The sequence below is a fragment of the Phyllostomus discolor genome, chromosome 13 (assembly GCF_004126475.2).
Source record: "Phyllostomus discolor isolate MPI-MPIP mPhyDis1 chromosome 13, mPhyDis1.pri.v3, whole genome shotgun sequence".
NCBI classification, from domain to species: Eukaryota; Metazoa; Chordata; class Mammalia; order Chiroptera; family Phyllostomidae; genus Phyllostomus; species Phyllostomus discolor.
The window spans coordinates 6,054,607-6,077,433 of record NC_040915.2 but is presented as its reverse complement, the minus strand read 5'-3'; the positions used below and the strand labels follow the sequence as shown (position 1 = coordinate 6,077,433).

At 35.5% G+C, this 22,827-nt stretch overlaps 1 protein-coding gene across 2 annotated transcripts in view; it reads left to right on the top strand.

The window, feature by feature from the left end:
- Positions 1–22,827, top strand: part of FNIP1 (folliculin interacting protein 1) — a 123,363-nt gene that overhangs the window by 33,753 nt on the left and 66,783 nt on the right. For both annotated transcript variants that reach the window (XM_028527517.2, XM_028527518.2), the window contains exon 2: positions 17,525–17,651. In XM_028527517.2, the coding sequence (XP_028383318.1) occupies positions 17,525–17,651 (127 nt within the window). The remainder of the gene's footprint in view (positions 1–17,524; positions 17,652–22,827) is intronic.

The following is a 22,827-nucleotide window of genomic DNA, read 5'->3' as shown; positions in this document are numbered from 1 at the left end:
AGATAGCAAAAACAGGACTCAGTGACTTTTAGATTTTTGATTTGAGTATCTAGGTGAATAGAGACTTGAGTAGGTTGACATTAGAGAAATAAATGTCTAAGAAATTCTACTACTGGGTTTTTTGTTTTGGGACACTTCCTTTTTTTTGTTTTTTAGTTTCGTGGCACTTGGCTGGTTTTTGAGCTAGTGTCCAAATATTTCTCTGCCTAGTTTTCTATCCTGAAATGTTCAGTGGAAAACAAATCATGTTCTACTGTAAGATGACGATGTTATCCAACCTTTTTGGATATTCCTTAAAAGAGAAGGTATCCAAAATCTGGGAAGTCAAAGAAGTGCTTATTGAAATGAATGTGAAGTTTTGCTACCAGACTGGAGCTATAGAAGAGCATAATGTCTCCCTTTCTCCAATTATCAGTTTCATTTCCCAGGGGTCACTTCTTTTAACAGTTAATTGCGTATATTTTTCTAATTTATCTTTCTTGAAAATGTTTAATGCACATATAAGCATATTGATAATTTGTTTACCTCCACTCTGATGCTATACATACTGTTTTGAACCTTACTCTTCTTTGTGTAATAATTACCTTAGATCTCTTCATATATAGCTTTATCTCATCCTTTCAAAGGCTTGCACAGGATTCCACTGAATGAATGTACAGCTGTCCCTTGATATTCATAGGGGACTGGTTTTTGGACAGAAACCAAAAATCTGTGGATGCTCAAGAGCCTCATATAAAATTGCATATAGTTGGCTCTTCACATCTGCAGATTCTCAGCCATGAGCTTCCAGCTGCAGATGGAAAACATGGATACAGAGGACCAGTTGGATGCAAAATATGTGGACATTGAGGGCCAACTATACTGCAATTTATCTGTCAGGTCTTCTATTGGTGGACATTTTAGTTGTTTCTGGCTTTTCCCCCTTTAATACATTTATTGCTGCAGTAAACATGCTTGTATTATATGTGATTATATTAAACCCAGATTTGCAGCACAGGTCTATCATGAATGAGCTGTGAAACCTTAATATTTGTTACACTTTGTAAAATCATTCATTTTACCTTTGTGTCTGTGCATAGGCTTGTACACGATCAAAAATGGATTTTTTAAAAAAAGACTTGAGTTACTAGAGCAGTTTTCAGTTCCCAACAAAAATGAGCAGAAGTTGCAGAGACTTTCCATATATTTTCGCTCCACACATAAGGATGGAATTTAAAAGTTTCTGCCTAATGAATTGTGGAATAGTCACTCAAATCATTGTGATACATATTTGTATAATATTTGTATATCTCAACAAGTACCAGGATTATTAGAATTAATTAAAAAGTATTATAATGAAAAGAAAGTGAGTTTTTATAAGTGGGACAAGAAAGCATTTCACTTGGATGAGACAGGTAACTCCAGTAGCATGTCAGTAATTCAGAAAATGTTTATCCAACTCTTGATATGTGTAGCACACTGTTTCATGGGAATTTTTAAAAAAATTCTCACCCAAGGATATATTTATTGATTTTAGAGGGAGAGGAACGTGGCGGGGGGGTGGGGAGAGAAAAACATCCATGTGAGAGAGAAACATTAATCACTTGTTTCCCATACACACCCTGATGAGGGATCAAACCCACAACCTAGGTATGAGCCCTGACTGGGGATGGAATCCAAAGCTTTTTTGATGTACAGGACAATGCTCCAACAACCTGGCCAGGACTTCTAATTTTTTTTTTTTAATTTTAGAGAGAGGAAGGAAATGACACACACACACACACACACACACACACACACTTGTTGTTCCACTTATTTATGCATTCATTGGTTGATTCCTGTATGTGCCCTAACCACAGATCGAACCTGCAACCTTGGTGGTGTATCAGGATGACAGATAGCTCTGAGCCATCTGTCTAGAGCTGTAGCACACTTTTTTCAGTGTGCAGAGATAAAACATTGTCCCTGTACTAATCAAAGAGATAGATCTGTCTTAAGAGTTGAGGAACCTGAGGACTAGAGAAATTAAGTCACTTTCCTAATATCACAGTCAGTCAGTATGTGGCTGAGTTGGGGTGTAAATGCAAGTTTGGCTGATTGAGTGGCTGTTTTGTTTCTCATGCTGAATGTGGGGAGTAAGTTTTGGTCTTAGCATATTATCTGTTAGGTTGTGAACGAATAGCCTGTTGTATTACGGCGCTTGTGTTACCTCAGTTCTAGCAGCATAATATACAGACACACTGGTTTTTCTGGAAGAACATACTGATATATGTTAAAAATACAAGCCCAGTGAAAGACAGTGTTTTAAAAGCAAGCTGAAAAGTCTGTTTCATGTAACATAGTAGTTTTATTGAAGTTTATAAATTCAAAAATAGTGTTTTGTGTTAGACTTGTCCTTATGAATTCAACATAGAGTTCAGACTAGTGAGCCAGTTTACATACTGACCTCTGTAGGTCCTGTGATCATTAGGATTGCTTTTTCCAGTTGCTTATCATCTGGGTAGAACACAGACTTGCTGTGGCTTCCAAGAATGTGTCTAAAAAGTAAGAGTTGGATCACAGGGAAATTGAGAAAAGGAGGTATTCTGTTGTTTATTATGGGAGCCTGAGTTCCTTATTAATGGGATTGTTGAAGAGTTGGGTACTAGCCATGATTGCCCAATCACTGCGCAGGACCAGCCATAGCAGAGTTAAAGCGCTTTTAAAAATAATCCGCACTCTAGTTTGCATCAGCTACCAGCATAGCACCTAGTTTACAGAATACTTGGACTGATTTTCTTTAATAATATATTTATAGTAGAATAGATAAAGGAATTGAAAAGTAATCATAATTTGCCTCTGTAAAAATCCCAGTCTCTTTAGTGAAACCAAAGGCAGGATGTTATTTGTGAAATGGTAAGACTGGATGGATAGAGGGAGTCTTTTGCAAAAACAAACTTTGCATGGGCAGTAGATTTCTTAAGGCTCTCAGTTCCCCATAGTCCTGTTGCTAGAATTAAGTCTTTTTGCATTGCAGCATGGAGAGGCTTTTATTTGCGTTAAGTCAGACTTCTTGGTATGTCACCTGACAGTCTTGTGGTTTCAGATGAATATAGTTCATTGCTATTCTTAACCTGCGCTGGCAGTTGTACATAACTAGAGTTTTTAGGGACTTTGAAAAGTGGAATTGCTTAAGAGAAACAGAAGTACCATTAACGTAGAGTGTTCAACTCAGGGTGTTATTTTCAAATGTTGTTAACATCAAAATCAACTCAAATCCAGTTATAAATTTGGTGATGTTTGCTTTACAATATCTGAAGTAAAAATTAAATGTTGAAGTTTTAGATATACTTATTTTTATGAAAAGTTTATTAAAATTATGGTGATACATTTTGGTCATCTTAGAATATTTTAAGCAGGTGGTAATTATGATTTTAAAATACCTGATTTATGAATACTATATATTAGTCCCTGGTTTATGTGTGTCTTTTTTTTCCATAAAATTGACCTCATTTATTACCAGATGAACCATGTTAGTTATATAATGCAATTATTATTTGTAAAGTTGACTTCTTACTAGTTGATTTATTATTACAGTTTAAAAGTTTTTTTATTGTATTTTTTTGCCACTGCCATTTACTCCCCTTATACCCCCCTCCCCCCAGTATATGTATGTTTTATTCTTTTTCTTTCATTCACTGTTCTTCTTTCTTATGTTTACGTAGGAACACTAGGTAGTTGGAAAACACGTGCTTTTTTAAACCTTACATACATATTTATAAGTAAAATTTAAAATAAAGTTGACATTTATGAGTTAGCTTATTGATCATAATCCAGTTTTTTATAATGTTTATAATTTTACTGACACAGACATGAGTTTTTATGGTAATGTTTTTGATGCTCTGTGCACATCCTAACTGTGTCCCCACTTAGTCATTTATGACTTGAATTAATAATTTTAATTAGTGGATTTAGACTAAGGTATGTTGTTTTTGTATTTTAAATAAGTTCTACCATGAAAGTTTAAAAATAGTTTTTCAGTATGTGAAACTGAGTTGAACAACTTTGATACTGGTTCTCTCAGTTGTTTAGCTTATTTTTACATTCTTTCAGTGCTCCACTGATTTTTAAGTTCTCAGTTACACAGAATTAATGTCAGAAAGTTAAAAGTCACATAGGTCAGGTGTGGTATTTCAGTTAGGTGTATGTGTTACCGAAAAACACTATGATAGCAGATACGATACATTCTGTGTTCTCATGCCAAATAAATTTATTCCCATTGCTGTTCCATTTCAATAAGAGTTCATGTTATAGATGATTAATTTCCTTCCAAAATATTTTGTTGAAAATTTTACTTTATGCATATGATTTTTATACATGTTAGATTATGAGCTAAGTGAAAATAGATTTGGGATCATTAATTAATGCTGGTAATAGTTTATTTTTTATTTTCTAATATTTCACATATATTATCTAGTTTGATTAAGTGATAGTAATCCTACAGCCAAGTAGTTGACTATACTTGTCACTGAAATATAAATGACAGTCGTTGGGGGGTTTTATTAATATTCTGGGTATAATTGAATGTATTATGACTAAAGATAAACAGACTAAAGATTATCTAGCGTAGTATATTTAGTTTATTAAAATGTAATGGTTATTCAATCTAGTTTATTAAAATGTAGAAAAATCAATATTTTTCTGATAAGAAAAAGGCCTAAATTGATGGTTTTTTTAAAAGAGGTTTTATTTATTTTTTAGAGGGGAAGGGAGGGAGAAAGAGGGGGAGAGAAACATCAATGTGTGGTTGCCCCTTGCCTGCCCCCTACTGGGGACCTGGCTGGCAACCCAGGCATGTGCCCTAGACTAGGAATCAAATGGGTGACCCTTTGCTTTGCAGGCTGACACTCAATCCACTGAACTGGGGCCTGAATTGATAAATTCTTTGGAACTGAGATAAGCAAATCATGGGAGTATATAACTGTCATGTTCAAGAACTATAATTCCTTAGATAAACACACCTAGTATATATTAGTATGCATAAAGCCTATACATATAGGCTTCCATCATTAAAGTAGTACCTTCTAAATAGTCATTCATTCACTCACTTATTTGACATTAATTGAAGTTCTGTTGTATTCATTATGTCTCCCAGCTTCTTCCTGTATTACTTAGGAAGATACTGAAGCATGAAAAGCCAAAACAAAATATAAACTAAAATTTGTGATTAATAAATTGTCAGTCTTGGAGGAATTTCCATTGTTTACAAAACCAGAGTGAATTATATTGAAAAGCAAAATTGGTATAAGATATTTTGTTACTGATGATCCTACCTACTTAATTTTTTTATTTTAAGATTTGATTTATCTTTATAGAGGGGAAGGGAGATAGAAAGAGAGGGAGAGGAAACATCAACGTGCAAGAGAAACATGATTGGTTGCCTTTTGCATGCCCGGCAACTGAGGCATGTGCCCTGACTAGGAATTGAACTGGTGACATTTTGGTTTGCAGACCAGCACTCAACCCACTGTGCCACACCAGCCAGAGCTGAGATAATTTTTTGAAGCACTTCTTTAATGTGCCACTCCTAGAACAAATGCAATGAATGATACTAGTGATACACATTTTTTCTTAGTTATTTTCAATGCTTTAAAATTTTTCTAGAATGCAATTTTTACATGTATTTTATGGTTCCTCTTTTCTGTATATGAATTCTCTAATTTTGTATATATTTTTACCTTAGGTCTTTTGATCCCTAACTTAGAGAAAAGTTATTGAATTGGGTCCTTGACTCTACAAAACATTGAGTTTTTACTGTCTGTAAATTGAGTAAATAATTCTGTGATACATCTATGGTTCTGTTTCTCACACTTAAATAAATGTTCTTTCGGTAAATACTATAATGAACTTAATAGTAGATTTCAGTCATAATACCTCAGTTACTGGATACCAGTTGTTTTTATTCTTACCCATGGACATGCTTACTGATTTTAGAGAGAGGGGAAGGGTGGGATCTCATATGTGCCCCAACCAGGGACTGAACCTGCAACTCGGCATGTGATCTGACCAGGAATCAAACCTGCAGCCTTTCAGTTTATGGATGATGCTCCAACCAGTGGAGCCATACTGGCCAGGGCTAAATTTTTTTTCAAACAGTAAAGATTATCCTTTTTAGAAATGATTGGAAATGTCTGATATGTTCACAATTATGGTTTTTTAAAATGCATGGTAAATATATCAAAAGTATCATAACTCTTTTATCCGATAATTGGGACTTGCAAATTAATGGAAAAAGTCAATTGAAGTGAGGGATTTAAAAAACTATGTGTTGTAACATTTTATTTTTAGCTTAAAACTTATAAATATGCATTCATTTGCCATCCTTTGCTTGTCAGTATGTTTTAGAGAGGACGGTGAATGTTATGTCTGCATTGTGGGGCCAAAAATTAAAATGTTATGTAAAGTCAAAAGTACTGTAAGACATTTACTTTGGTTTCAGGAGACATATTTAAACATTGGCTAGTTAGCACCAGATTCTTTAAAGCAAAATCCTTCTACAGGTTTTTTTTAAAAAAAACTCGGATCACTTACCCCATGTACAGAAAATGTTTCTCCAGGTCAATGTGATGGTTTTGGCTATAGTGCTTTGGGGTTCTAATGGTGACCAGTTTTTGGCACTTTGGTGTTACCTTTGGAAAGCTTTTTGCTTGTCTCTGGTATCCTAATTTAGCATTCTTCCTCCCTTCCCCACCTTCCCTCACTCTGTTCATCCCTCCATCATCTTTTCCTTTCTTCAGTTGTCTATCCTTTACCAAACTCAGAATGTTTTCCAGTACTGGGGGCTCTTTCCCTAATTCCCATGCATAGCTTTTGAAACTTTTCTGCACTCTCTCTTCATTTCTTGCAGGAGCTCTGGGTATGAATAGGTTCTCAGAGTTAGGCTGCATCATCTTGCATGTGTGTTTATTTCATTGACACAACAATGATGGATAAAGCTCAGGAAAGAAAAACTAGCATAGTACTAGGTACATAGGCACTATACAAATAATTATTGGATGAACAAACTTAAAATCTTCAGATGTGATAAGTGTTCTATATAGTCAGAGATTTTTTCAGACCCTTCAATGCTAAATAAAAGGGAAACTGTATGGATAGTCAGTTGGAGATAGGAGTAGAGAAAGAGAAGAGACCAGTTGATTGGTATTTATCTACAAGCACTTGAAAATCAATTTTAAGATGATTGATGAGGCAGAAGAGTTGGTCAAATAGAATAAAAAGGTGAATTATTATTTTTTAACATTTTGTTTATTTACTTTTTAGAATGGGGAAGGGAGGGAAAGAGAGAAACATTAATGTGTGCTTGCCTTTTGCGCTCCCCCTACTGGGGACCTGGTCTGCAACCCAGGCATGTGCCCTCCACTGGGAATTGAACCAGTGACCTTTTGATTCGCAGCCTAGAACTCAATCCACTGAGCCACATCAGTCAGGGCAAAAAAAAAGGGGAATTATTTAAGCGTGACAGTTGTCAATTGTTAATGTTGAGGCACAGACTGGCATTTAGCCTGGTGTTTCTCAACCATTTTTTTTCCCACTATTGTCCCCCTAAGGAGCCTTTCTTAGATATTTTTCCCCCTTAATCTCTACCCCCTCTCCAGAATTCTAATATCACAGATATACTATGTATTCACTTAGGCATCATGGCTATATGGAAGCCACACCTATTCTATGAAATGAAGAGAGAGTGCAGCAAAGTTTCAAGAGTCTATACAATATCTTAAGACTCTTTTTTGTCTCTTTCCTCCCTCCACAGCCCTCTACCCCCAAGAACCAAATTTGCCTCCTTAGAAGCCACCTTGTCCTCTCTGAGAATGCATGATTTAGCCCTAATTTAGCAGTTAGTAACATGTGTTACAGGAATTCATATGGTCTTCTGGGGTACACCGTCAGTGTATAAAGGGTATATATCCCCAGTGTATATTCCAGCATGTAAGCATTCTTTGAAGGTGTCTGATAAAAAACATGCAGAGCAGATAGGCTGACATAAAGTATAAATAACATCTATATAGAGTCTTAAAATAGTTCATGGTTCATCACTGAGTAGTTTTCTTACTAACATTTAAATTAATATGCTGAGCACAATCGCTTAATACTGAGGAAGCTTTTGCTATAATATATAGATAAGCTTGTTAAGGGGATGGTGTACTTAACCACTGTTAATGATTTGGCTTAGTTATGTCTTCAGTTAAATTTTGATGAAAAGAGGCAACACGATGAAGTGGAAAGCATGGTGGATTACATATCAGAAGATTTAGGTTCTAGTATAATAAAGGATTATTCTAAACCTTCTGAATGCTGATCAGAAGTGAATATCAGTACATTAGAAGTGGGAGTGAAAGGAAGGGGAAGGATAAGCCAGCACAGAAGAGTGACTTTAGGTAGGTCATTTTTGCTTCTCTTTTACTTCTTTCATTTAAAAAAATGAATAAATTCAGGGTGACTATTACCATTTAAAATTATTTGACTATTAAGGGGGTCATTTGGTTTTATTTGTTTGTTGTTTAATATCATGTTCTTCCAGTGTATTTGAAATAGAATTAATTTGCCAAGCAACTTTTTGGTAACCAATCTATTTATACTCAATTTCATATGCTTATAAATCTCAGATTTCACACTGCTTTCCATTATAACATAAAGGGAATAAGGCTGTTAAAAGAAACCATTTCACGTACATACTCTGAAGATCTGAAGAAGTACAGATGTCTTTCCAGATAACTTTGACCAGCTTTTTTTTTCTTTTTAAAAATTAAAAAAAATATTTTAGAGAGAGGGGAAGGGAAGGAGAAAGAAGGAGAGAAACATTGACGTGTGAGAAAAACATTAATTGGCTGCCTTCTGTACACCCTGACTGGGACCTAACCCATACAACCCAGCCACGTGCCCTGACTGGGAATCAAATCAGTGACCTTTTGGTGTATAAGATGAGGTGATGCTCTGGCCAGGGCCAGGTAGTTTTTTTTGTTTTATTTTTTTTTTTTTGTTTTAAGCAATGAATGACTCCAGGAATTTCTTTTGTAAGACCAAAACAACTTTACACAAGATTTCTATTTAAATATAAGTCCATGTAATTACCATCTCTATTCTTATCTTATTCAGGCATGTCTCAAAGTCTAAGCTCCTCTAGGTACTGAGCGTTCTTTTTTTTTTTTTTTTTTTTTTTTTTTTGCAATAGGTAAATAAATAATATATGTATTCTATACCTCCTTTTTACATTAAGGAAAAAAACACAACCTTTGGTAGCCTCACCTCCTCTTCTACCTGTTGGGGTGGGGGGCCATAGGTCTTGGCTGCTCAGGATAATCTCAGTTTACTACAGTGTGTTTAGGGTTCCCTTTTACTTTCAAAACTTTGCAGTGTAGATGGCCAATTATATGTTACATTATTCCTGTGTCTTCCCCCTTAACGGGAAACTTTTCTAAATAGCATATAGTTTCTCAGCATTTTCCCTCCCATCAGTTGCTATTGTTTTTTACTACCCCCACCGCACATCTCCACTGAAATGGTTCTTGCAAGAGTACCAAAGATGACAACAGTGATAAATCCCATAGACACTTGTCATTTTTATAAATTTTGGTCTTTCTGCAGCCTTTGGCACTGTGCACTATTCCTTTTTTTCAAATCCTTGACTTTTGAAATGACATTTTACCATGGGTTTTCTCTTTGTCTCTGGTGGTCTGTCTTTACTGATCTTCCCTAGCTTCTTTTCTCTGTCCTTAAAATATTGCTGTGTCTTAAAGTTCTAGTTTATTGGTCCTTCACTTTCCTTTTTCTTTTCAATTAATATGTTCTCCCTGAATGGTATCACTACCAACTTTGTGTCAGTAACTCCTGTGTCTAGAATTCTAGCCTCAGACTTTCTCCTGAGCTCTAGACCATTTTTTTCCCATCAAGCTGTTGGAAATCTTTTTGTAGTTGTCCCAGGCCTTTTGACCTCAACCTATTAACACTTTTATTTCAGACTTTCTCCCCGACATCCCCCACCTTGGTTATGATAATTGTTTGAATCAAATCTGAAAACAGAAAGTTAGCCTTTCTCTTCCCTCATTCCTTATATCCTGTCTCCCAGGTTCTGTCTGTCTCCTAAATAACATCGAGCTCTGTCCTTTTCTTTTCTATCTTCAGTGCTACTCCTTTTTCAGATTATAGCATTATTCTTACCTCCCTCTCTAGTCAGTTCTTCAAGTTTCTGTCAGTGTGGTTTTCTAAAGTACACAAATGATTTTGGAGCTATTGTTAAACACCCTTGCTTACTTATTGTCTAAATGACAAGGTTCTTAGGTGTTTGTGTGAAAAGTTTCTGGATGTTGATGTGGCACCAGCCTGACTTGGTAGTGTTTGTTTCTTCACTGCACACTCATGAGCTAGAGTCACTAAGAATTATGGCACATGTTATTTTCTTCTTTGAGGGAAGAGAATGCCCTTCTTCCCCACTTGCCACTAGTAAGCTTTAAGTATTTAAGTAGAACTTCCTGCTTTTTAAAAATTAATTTTTTTACTGTTGATCAATGAGTAATACTCCAAAGGCACACTGCCTGCAATCGAAACCCAGGTTTGCCACTAATAAGGTAGCTATGTTATTTTGGGCAGATTACTTAATCTTTCTGTGCTTCAGTTTTATCATATGTAAAATAGGAATAGGGTTGTTATGAAGATCAAGTGAATTAATGTTGTAAAAATTAAGTGATTGACATCTGTAATGCATTTATAACTGTAGCTGGTTTACAATTTATGACATACAAGTGTTAGCTATTACTTATTGTATATTATTTAGTTTTGTTCTACAGTGAGTCCGTACGTTACCTACCTATACAGACTTCTTGTCAAGGTTGTTAAATTTTCCTCAGTCACAGACTATGTTGCGTTGCTAACAAATTATTTATCTGTCTTCCTGTTAGATTGTGAGCCTTTTCATGGTGCAGTCGTATTTTTTCTTTTCATGCTTAGTGAATGCTTTCAAATCAGTGAATGAATACATAGATAAAGAATGTGACAAAAGATGTAGTCTCAGCATCTGACATTGTGCTTTGAGTATGGTGAGTGTTTAATTAACCTCTGTTTTAATGAGGTGTCTATAATGTAAATACATGATTTGGTTACATAGAGTGTTGTTTTTTCCATGCAATACTCTCCTTTTAAATTTGAGGTACAATATATGTAAAATGCAGACATTTTAAGTGTATAATTTGGTAACTTTGGAAAACACATTACACCTATTTAACTACAAACCAATGAAGATGTAGAACAGTTCAGTCACTTCAGAAAGTTCCTTCATACACTTTTTTAGTCCATTCACCTCACACTGCACCTGTGGCCAACCATTGTTTTGATTCTATCACCATAGGTTAGTTTTACCTGTTCTAGAACTGCATGTAAATGGAATTATCAATCTGCATGCATTGTTGTCTGGATTTTTTTACTCAACAATGTTTTGGAGTTCATCTGTGGTAGTATGTGATCAGTAGTTCATTCCTTGTTATTTCTGAGTAGTATTTCAATGTAGATTGTGTCATGGTTTATTTATTTATTCTCTCATTGATGGTCTTTTGGGGTGTTCCTAATTTTTTGCTTCTATAAATAAAGCTGTGAAGAACATTTTTGTGAAAGCCTTAGTGAACACACATTTTCATTTCTGTTGAATATGTACCTATGAGAATTGTTGGGTCATGGCTACCAAATAATTTTCCAAAATGGTTGTACCCTTTTACACTTCTGCCAACAATGTATGAGAGTTCCAAGTGCTTTATGTTCTTGCCAGCAATTGGTGTTATTAATCCTTTTAATTTTAGCCCATTTAATGGTTGTGGAGGGTTGTACTTTGCGTTTCTCTGATGATTAATGCTGTTAGCATCTTTTCCATGTGCTTGTTCATTCATCACTCATATATCTCCTTATGTGAAATGACCAAGTCTTTTGCCCATTTTAAAAAGGGATTTTTTATCTTAATTGCTTTGTAAGAGTTCTTTGTAGGCTGTTTTTAAGTCCTTTGTCAGTTATATACATTGCTTATAGTCTTCCAGGTATGGCTGGCCTTTAAAAAAAAAAACTATCTTAGCCCTGGCTGGCGTAGCTCAGTGGATTGAGCATGGGCCGCGAATCAAAGTGTCGCAGGTTCGATTCCCAGTCAGGGTACATGCCTGGGTTGCAGGCCATGACCCCAGCAACCGCACATTGATGTTTCTTTCTCCTTCCCTTCCCTCTCTAAAAATAAAAAATAAATAAAATCTTTAAAAAAAACAACAAAACTATCTTTCTATGTGCAGGTTTTAAATTTTGATGAAGTCCAATTTATCTTTTTTTTTCTTTTATCCTTAGTGATTTTTGTGTCTTGTTTAAGAAATCTTTGTGTACCCTTTGTTGCATAGATGCTCTTCTATGTTTCTTTCTAAAAGCTTTATAATTTTAGCTTTTACATACAGTGTTACTTGGAAATGTTTAAACTTGGGAGAAAAGCATTCTAAGGTTTTTATTATTGTTGTGATAAATTTCGCATACTATGAAATTCACTCTTTAAAAGTGTGTACAATTCAATGATTTTTTTTAGTACAGTCACAGAGTTGTGCAGCCTTCACCACTTTCTATTCCAGAATATTTTGTCACCTCATAAAGAAAAGAAACCCTGTACACACTTCAGTCATCCCCCCTCTCATTCCTGCCTTCCTCCCATCTTGACAACCACTAATTTACCTTTTGTTATAGTGGGCAGGTTGTATAAATGGAACCACAAAATATGTAGCCTTTTTTGTGTGGCACCTTTCACTTACGGCAGCGGTCCCCAACCTTTTTGGCACCAGGGACCAGTTTTGTGAAAGAGAGTTTTTCCCACAGACTGGGGTGGATTGTTGGGGGGAGACAGGTGGCAGAGGTCAGGTGGTAATGCAAGCGGTGTCCAGGAATGGGGAGGAGGGATGTTAGGGACCTCTGACTTAAGGTATAATGTTTTCAAGGTTCATCTGTGTTGTAGACTGTATTCTTTAAATAGGCAAATAATATTCCATTTTGTGGTTATACCACATTTTGTTTATTCATTCATTAGTTGGCAGAAATGCTTCTTTAAGTTTTTTTATTTTCTCAGATTGTGGGATATTATAGTTCACTCCATGTACTTGTGATATATTTATTTAGTGCCTGTAGTGTTACCTTTGCTTGGGGGTATGTAATTTTACTTTATTTGTTTGGGACTAGGGATTCAAAGATGAACAAACTTTGCCCTCATGTGGCTTTTTTTCTAAAGGAATAGACAAGCATGTAAACAGATAAATTATAGTACAATGTGGAAAATACGATTAGCCTCATAACCCAAAGTATGTGTAATCTGAGAAGTCAGCAACTAACTCTACTAGAGGAATGAATTAGTGGTTCCCAAGGAGGTGACATTTGAGCTAGATCTTTCAGAATGAAAAGAAGTTTGCCAAGGTGATTTAGGATATTTCAGATAGAAGTTTGTACCAAGGCACGAAACTGGGAGTAGTCTGGTATATCCTGGCACCTTTGAGATGATCATCACCAGTGCGAGATATCACGGGTAACATGCAGTAATTCTGGAAAGGCAGTGATTCAAGGCCAGATTTTGAACATCTTTACATTTAAGCAAAGGAATTTGTATTTTATACTTTGGGTGTATACTTGGGGTTTGGATGAATGAAATGAGGGTCTGCTTATTCAAGATCTGTTGAAGACCTCACATATAGCAAAATAACCCAACTTTTCATTTCTCCAGAAGTTTGTCCATATAGGCACTTGAAAAAATGAATATACCACTCCCACTTCCATACTACCCTCTAACTGCCACCTCTATCATAGTCTGTTGATTTCCTGTTTTGATTTATTTTATCTGCCACTTACCTGAAATTATGTTTATTTATTTCTTTACTTAGCTACTGCTGTCTCTTTGCTTCCAGAGCAGGTTTTTTCTCATCTCATCCTAACCAGTGTTTGGCACATAGTAGGCACATACCTATATTAAATGAACGAATGAACTGTACTACTTCTTTTGGCTTAAACTGGAGCATTTTACCCTGTGGTTATAGTCTCCTATTCCTTATCTCTCTCCCTCCCCACTGTTTTCTTCATGTTATTTCAGTACTTTGACCACACTGCCTCCATTCTCTTCAACTTGGCTAGCCTCCAACCTTCACTATCTTCCCTAACTAGCTTAGATTCCACTCTACATCATTCTAGCTATATTCTTGTCAGTCTTCTGCTCTATCCCCCTATCCTTCCACTTTCCTTTGGTTCCATCTACCTATCCATATCCTTACCTGGGCTCAATCTGATCCAAATTCAAGCACATGAGTGTTTGCTAGAGAAAATGACTTGTTTAGTTTGTGGCTGGTATGTAGTCATTTTTTTTTTTCAATCTTACGTAGATTTCCAGCATTTTTCAGAAATCTTAGGTTTCTAGTTAACATTTTTTTCTCATAACAAACACTGTTTACTCTCTTGTTACTCTCACATTTTACCTTTTCTTTCTTTCTTTTTTTTTTTTTTGAAGATTTCATTTATTCTTAGAGGAGAATGGAGGGAGAAAGAAAGGGAAAGGAGCATTGACATGTAAGAGAAACATTGGTTGCCTCTCACACATACCTCACCTGGGAACTGGCCCACAACCCAGGCATGTGCTCTGACTGGGAATTGAACCTGCAGCCTTTCACTTTGAGAGCTGGTGCCCAATCATCTGAGCCACACAGGCATGACAACCTTTTCTTTCTTTCCTTTCTACTTTACAAAGAAAGTAGGTCTCTTGGATATGAATTCACTCAGCATTTACCTTCCTGTCTACAAATCTTTCTGTACTCATGTCCATCTTCACCTCCATTTCCCCCATTCTAGTGTAGGGGTTATCCTTTTTTCTGTTTGATTCTCAACCATTCACCTGTGGTCTGTATCCTATCCTCTTCCACTCCCTCAGAAGCCTTGCTTTATTAGTCACCATCTCCCTTCCACTTCACATTCTGTCATCAGTATGTAAACATATTCAGATATGTCCTTTTAAGTAACAAAATAGCTGTTATTCTATTTCATGATTCCTTTTCTTTCTCTCTTTCTTAGAATGATAGTTGTTTAAAACTCTGTGTTTATATTCCCATTCACTCTCTCTTCTCTGCATTCTGACCCTTGTACTCTTTACTCCTTAGTACTGTCCTTGCCATGGTCACCAGTGACTTCTTTCTAAAGTTTTGGTGCCTGGCTTTTAGTGACTACCATGACATTTCTTCCTCTAAAATGCTCTATCTTCTTTTCCATGAGACCACTTTTCCTGGTTTTCATTTTTTGTCGGTCAGTTCTTTTAGTTTCTTTTGCATAAATCAAACCACAGTTTCATAAAAAGTAGTTTAAATAGATGTAAATTAGTGTGGTATGAGGATGAATCTCTGTGGTTTAGCTTGAATGTCTAGGAGGGTATTGCATCAATTTCTAACATATGGACATTTGCTAAGGATTAGATAGGAGAAAATTAAAATTTTGTTTCCTGCCAAGAGTTTGGGATGAAGATTTTCTTTGCTTGTTTTTTGTAATCCTCACCTGAGGATACACTTTTTGTTGATTTTAGAGAGAGAGGAAAAGGGGCTGGGGAAGAGGAAGGAAGGAGGGAGGGAAGGAGGGAGGGAGGGAGGGTGGGAGGGATGGAGGAAGATAGGAAGGTGGATCAGTTGCCTCCCATATGCCTTCCGATTATGGATCGAACCAGCAACCTAGGCACATATCCTGACTGGGAATTGAACCTGAAACCTTTTGATATATGGACAATACTCCAGCCAACTGAGCCACCCGGTCAGGGCTGGGATGAAGGTGTTTTATGTTGTCAGGTATAAGGTGTTTAACCTGCATCAATAGGGTCAAAGTTCAGGTTTTCTTTTCTTTTTTTAAAGTTCGATTTTTATTCCAATCAAGGCTTTCCAACTATAATGTATTGAATCTCCATTTCACATTTCTTTTTAAAAAGATTTTATTTGTTAATTTTTTTAGAGAGAGGGGAAGGGAAGGAGAAAGAGAGAGAAGCATCAGTGTGTGGTTGCCTCTTGTGTGCCCCCTACTGGGGACCTGGCTGGCAACTCAGGCATGTGCCCTGACTGGGAATCGAACTGGTGGCCCTCTGGTTCACAGGCTGGCATTCAATCCACTGAGCCACACCATCCAGGGCAGGTTCAGGTTTTCTTTAGGAAGTGAAGAAACCAAACCAAGAGCTGTGACTGATGGATGCTGAGAAATTGACCATTCAGCTTAATGTAACTAATGACACACAGCTCCTGGAATGGCAGTTCTCCTATTTCTTAGCAACTGTCCCATCAGTTGTGCATTCAGTTCACCAGGCTAGTATTCATAGCTTACTGTTTTCCTCTTTCTCTCTCCTCTCTGTCTCTCTCACTATATTAATCTTTTTAATTGTGAAATAAATGTATTATAATAGTACATAAAAGAAATGAAGTGGCTTTTTTTTATTATTTACATAAAGTTAATATCTATTAAGCACTATCTAGTCAAAATGTAGAACATAGTGTCCCAGTCCACCTGGTAGGTCCCTTCCTGATTACATTTCCAATCGCCGCCTCCCCCTGCACCTTACTCCAGGAGGTAACCACTCTCCAAACTTTGAAGCCATCACTTCATTTTCCTTATAGTTTGAAAAACTATGCAAACCTAGATAAAACTTGACTTGATTTAAATGGAAAAACACAGTAGCTCTGTGTGTGTGTGTATGTTAGTGTTTGTTTTTGCTTCTAGCTGGTGCTTATTGTGTTGTGTAGTACTACCTAGTCTGAATATACCATAATATATTTACTCATTCTTTTATTGATGAACATTTAAATTGTTTGAGTTTTCAACTGTTATGAAAAGTATTGCTGTGAACATTCTTGTATAATGTTAAACTTTTCTGGAATGGAATTGCTGGGGTCAACTGCAATTTTACTAGATTTTGTCTATTTAAAAGACTTTATTTAAAAGACTGTCTTTAAAGAGATTGTGGTGATGTTTACTTACACCAGCTCTATATGAGAATTTACACATTTGTGATTCTTTCATCATTTTTTTTTACTTGTTATTTTGTAGTTACTTAACTGCTGTTATTTAAACTGAAAACTATTACTATTTTTGCATTTCCATATTAAAGAAACAGTAACAAAACTATTTAAAAATAAAGGCTTACTTTTATGCCATGAGGGTCCATGCAATGAAATCCATATGTATTTTTGTGATATTAAATGTATTTAATATTTGTGTGCTTAATATTTAAGTATTTATGTTAGCTGTTTTTAGATTAATATGGGATGAGGAGTATATTTTATATACACAGAGTGATACTTGCCACAACTTTTATTATTACTTTTTAATCTAAAGTGTTATAGCTGTATAAGTTTTCATCCCTAAACTAAATGATTGCCTTTTCTAAAAGATGTACTATATATTCTTGAGCAATAATACAATTTTGGGTTTTGTTATATAGACATTGTTTCTAGAAATTGATGTGAAATATTTATTGAAAAACTCTAATGGATTTTTTTTTTTAAAGTTGGCCTTTGCCAGAGTTTGATCCAAGCCAGATTCGACTGATTGTATATCAAGACTGTGAAAGACGAGGGAGAAATGTCTTGTTTGACTCCAGTGTTAAGAGAAAAAATGAGGACATATCAGTATCGGTGAGCATCATTATTGACTTGGTTGAAATTTAATGTCAAATATTTTAACTCAAAGTGAGTAAAATTTTAATTGTGGTGTTTTGTTTGTTAGTGTAAAACATCTTTGCCATGCTTTTATAATTCAGAGCCCTGATTTTTTAAAGAAAAAAACACTTGCCTTATTTGTTATCAGTCTAATCCCACAGAACATTTTAGTTTGACATTTATTTATTTATTTAGTTGTATTGAGAAATATAACTGGAACTACAAGGGTACTTATAGAGGATCCAGTCCAAACCTCTCACTGTAACAGATGTGGAAAGTGTGATCTAGAGACGTGAAATTACTTATCTAAGATTATTTGTCTGAAGGTAGAAAGTTAAATTTGTAGCCCTTGGCCTATCATATTTTCCCCACTCTACAATGGTAGCAAGATTCTATTCACTTTCTGTTCACTATTCTGTTCACTTTCAGCATCATATTTTGAAATAAATGACTAATTCAGCAGTGTTACATGGATATTCACTTAGTCAGCCAAGAAAACCTAGGTGATTGTGGTTATCTTTGCTGCTGTTATTGCCATTATACTTTCTGGTGTAAAGAATCAGTCCTGCCCTGACTGGTGTGGCTCGGGATCAAGCGCCAGCCTGTAAACCGAAAGGTTGCTGGTTAGATTCCTGGTCAAGGCACATGCCTGGTCTCGGGCCAGGTCCCTAGTTTGGGGGCGTGTGAGAGGCAACCAATCCATGTATCTCTCGCACACTGATATTTCTCTCTCTTTTTCTCCTTCCCTTTGCCTCTCTCTAAAAGAAAGTAAATTAAAAAAAAAAAATCAGTCCTGTAATCTGGAAATGGAATCCTGGAATTGTGCTTTCTTGCCTTTCCTAAACTGACAGTTTTCACTAAAATTTTAGTAAACTACTAAAAACAAAATACTTTAGGGAAGTCTTTACTACCAGTAGAATTGTCTGTTAAAGCAAAAAAAAATGTTTATTTTTTGAGACTTAAGAGTTCGTAATTGAAATTTTATGTTTTAGGGAAAAATTGATATATTTTTCACTGTGGTCTGTTGTTTTATCTGTAGCTACATCCACAGCATCTACTGCAGTGGCATACAATAGGCACATTTTTAAATTACTTTGATTGCCAGATTTTACTATGTTCTTGTAATTACTAACGTATTTTCCAATTTTCTGGAGAGTTTGTTTTTTTTTTTTTTTTTCAGATTTTTTGCCATTATCTAGACACTTTTTTCAATCTGATAAAAATAAGCATTGCAAAATGTTCTTAAAGTATTATTTATTCAAATAACTATCTTCAGAGTACTAGGCACTTGGAGACTTAGCAGTCTCGTGTCTTCTTGGTGTCTGCAATTAGCCACCTTTTAGAGAAGGTAGACATCAAACAAAGAAATACACAGATTAATAAATTCCACATTGTGATTAAATATTGGGTTGGCCAAAAAGTTCATTTAGGTTTTTCCATAAAAGACACAGTTTTCATTTTCACCAATAACTTTGTTGATTTAAACATTTTGAATATGTTGGTTATGTCTCCTGTGATATAACATTGATTATTCTCAATTAATGTCTTGATTTGATTGCTATCAACTTCAATTGGTTCACCCAACCATGGAGCATAGTCCAGCGAGAAATCTCCAGCACAAAACTTCACAAACTACTTTTGACACATTCGATCAGTCACAGCACCTTCTCCATAACACCGCACAAATCTTCTTTGTGTTTCAGTTGTGTTTTAACCTTTCTTGAAATAATAAAGCATAATACACCGAAAATATTGTGTATCTTCTTCTGTCTTCAGTATTAAAATGGCTATAGAGAAATTTACCAATTTTGATAAGTTTTTTTAAAAAAGCATGCTGATATGGCAGCTTGTCGCAATACAATCTAACAAAATTGTTTTGAATGAAATTAAAAACAACTAAGTGCTACTAAGAGCCATCTATGGAAAAAAACAAATGAACTTTTTGGTCCACCCAATATTATGAATAAGACATGTACAGTGCTTATGAGATTCCAGAGAAGGGAACCCAGTTTTCATCATTTTGGGTGTAGGAGTATTAAGGAAAGTTTCACTGAGGAAGTGAAATTCAAGCTGAGATCTGAAGAAATTGAGGACATGGAATAGGAGGTGAGTATTCCTAGTAGTAGGACCAGCAAATGTAGTCTGCAAAGTGACCTAGGAGCCTGCTGAATTGAAGGAACTAAAAGGTGGTAAGTCTAGCTGGTATGATAGTAATTACTCCATTACTATCTTAGTAATGGATTACTCCATTACTAAAGTACTAATGGAGTTACTAAGTGCTCCATTAGTACTTTACATACTAATGTAATACTGAAGTAATAAAGTACCAGGAGATGAAGCTGGAGCAAGATGGAGCAGGAACCAGTGTATTTTTAGGGCCTGAAACTTAGATTATATCCTAAAGGCAGAAGGCAGCTGTTAAAGGGATTTGGTTTACATTTAAAAAAAAAAATCAGTTTGGTAGAGAGCCCAGAAATAAACTCACACAGATGTGGTCAATTAGTTTATGATCAAAGAGCTAAGAATATATATATATGGGACAGTATCTTCAATAAATGATGTTGGGACACATGCAAAAGAATGAAACTGGACTACTGTCTAACACTATACATAACACTAACTCAAAATGCATTAAAGACTTAAATGTAAGGCCTCAAACCTTAAAACTCCTAGAAGAAAATAGAGGCAACAAGCTCCTTGACATCGGTCTTGGCAATGATTTTTTGGATTTGACACCAAAAGCAAAGGCAGTAAAAGCAAAAATCACCAAGTGGAACTACATCAAACTAAAAAGGTTCTGCACAGCAAAAAAAATGAACAAAATGAAAAGGCAGGCTCTACTGGATGGGAGAAAACATTTGCAAATCATATGTTAAGGGGTTAATATACAAAGAACTTATATAACTCAATAGCAAAAAACTCCCACAGAAACTAATTTAAAAAGTTCCGCAGAAGCTCTAAATAGACATGTTTCCAAAGGAGACATACATATGGCCAACAGATACATGAAAAGGTAGATGATAGCACTGATCATCAGGGAAATGCAAAGTAAAACCATAGTGAAATATCATCTCCTTTTCGAATGGTTATTATAAAAAAGACAGGTGTTTACAAGGGTGTGATGGAAAAGGGAATCCTTGTGCACTGTTGGTAGGAATGTAAATTGGTGTAGTCACTATGGAAAACAGTATGGAGGTTCCTCAAAAAATTGAAAGTATAACTACCATATGAGCCAGCAACTCCACTTTTGAATACTTATGCAAAGAAAATAAAAACACTAATTTGCAAACATACATGAATGCTATGTTCATTGCAGCATTATTTACAATAGCAAAGACATGGAAGTAACTGAGGTGTCCATTGATGGATGAATAGATAAAGACCCTGTGGTGTATATGTACAGTGGAATATTATTCAGTCGTAAAATAGAATGAAATGTTGCTATTTATAGCAACATGGATTGGCTTTGAGGGCATTATGATAACTGAAATAAATGGGAATGAGAAAGGTAAATATGTATAGTCTCACTTAGATGTGGAATCAAAAAAACTGAACCCATAAATTCAGAGGAGAGATAAGTGGTAGTTGGAGGTGGAAGTGGGAGATGGGAAAAATGGCTGAAGTGGGTCAGAATATACAAACTTCCAGTAGTGAAATAAGTCATGGGTATGTAATGAACAGCATGGTGATTATAGTTAATAATACTCTGTCGTATATTTGAATGTTGTTTGTTAAAAGAGCATATCTTAAAAGTTCTCATCAGAAGAAAACAATTTTTTAACCATGCAAAGTGATGGGTGTTAACTAAACTTATTGGGGAGATGATTTCCAAGTATATAAAAATACTGGATCATTATGCTTTACACCTGAAACTAATATATGTCAATTATATCTCAATTTTTAAAAATAGTGAAAAAAATCACTTTGGCTTCTGTGTGGAGAATGGTTAGATATGGGAGACAAAGGAGAAAGAAATGTGTGGTGAATCCAGCGTTTTGGTTTGACTATCTGGGTGGTGAGATGCCATAGAGTCATAGAATTGTATTCGGTTAGCCAAAAAGTTTGCTTGTTTTTTTTACATAAGATGGCTCTCGCAGTGCTTAGTTGTCTTTAACCTCATTCAAAACAATTTTGTTAGATTGTGTTTTGACAGCTGTCGTATCAGCATGCATTTAAAAAAATTATCAAATTGGTGAATTTTTGTGTAGCCATCATAATATTGAATATGGAAGAAAATAAGCAACATTTTTGGTGTATTACGCTTTTATTATTTCAAGAAAGGTAAAAACACAACTGAAACAAAAGATTTGTACAGTGTTATGGAGAAGGTGCTGTGACTGATCAAATGTGTCAAAAGTGGTTTGTGAGGTTTTGTGCTGGAGATTTCTCACTGGATGATGCTCCATGGTTGGGTGGACCAGTTGAAGTTGATAGTAATCAAATTGAGACATTAATTGAGAACGATCAGCATTATATAATGTGGGAGATAGCCAACATACTCAAAATATTCAAATCAATAAAGTTATTTTTGAAATTGAAAAGTGTATATTATTTTACACGAAAAAATTAAATGAACTTTTTGGCCAACCGACAGTTGAAAACTAAGGGTAGTTGCAAAAGTGATATGCATGTCTTTGTATTTATACTGCTGAATTGATAGGTTGACATTTATTGATTAATCAGCACTCTTGAATCCTTTATTTTTTTAATCCTCACTTGAGGATATGTATATTGATTTTAGAGAGAGGGAAGTAGGGAGAGAGAGAGAGAGAGAGAAAGAAACATTGATTAGTAACCTCCTGTAGGACCAAACCCCAAACCTAGGTATGTGTCCTGACTGGGGATTGAACCCACAACCTTTTGGTGGATGGGATGAGGCTCCAACCAACAGAACCACTCTGGCCAGGGCTCTTTTGATTACTTTTTAGCACATATTTATTGAGGCTTTTCTTTGTGCTTGATAATGTTCCACTGAATTGCAGCATGTGACCTGTACTCTGTGTCTAAATTAATGCCATTCATTGTCTGTTTCTTCACATCCTTCCTTTTTACCTTATCTTAAATAGCCTTGTAAGCCTTGGCTCATGCTGGTTTTTGAACCTACACTGTCTACCCTTCCTGGGAATGGGGGTTCATTAATCATTACTTTTTT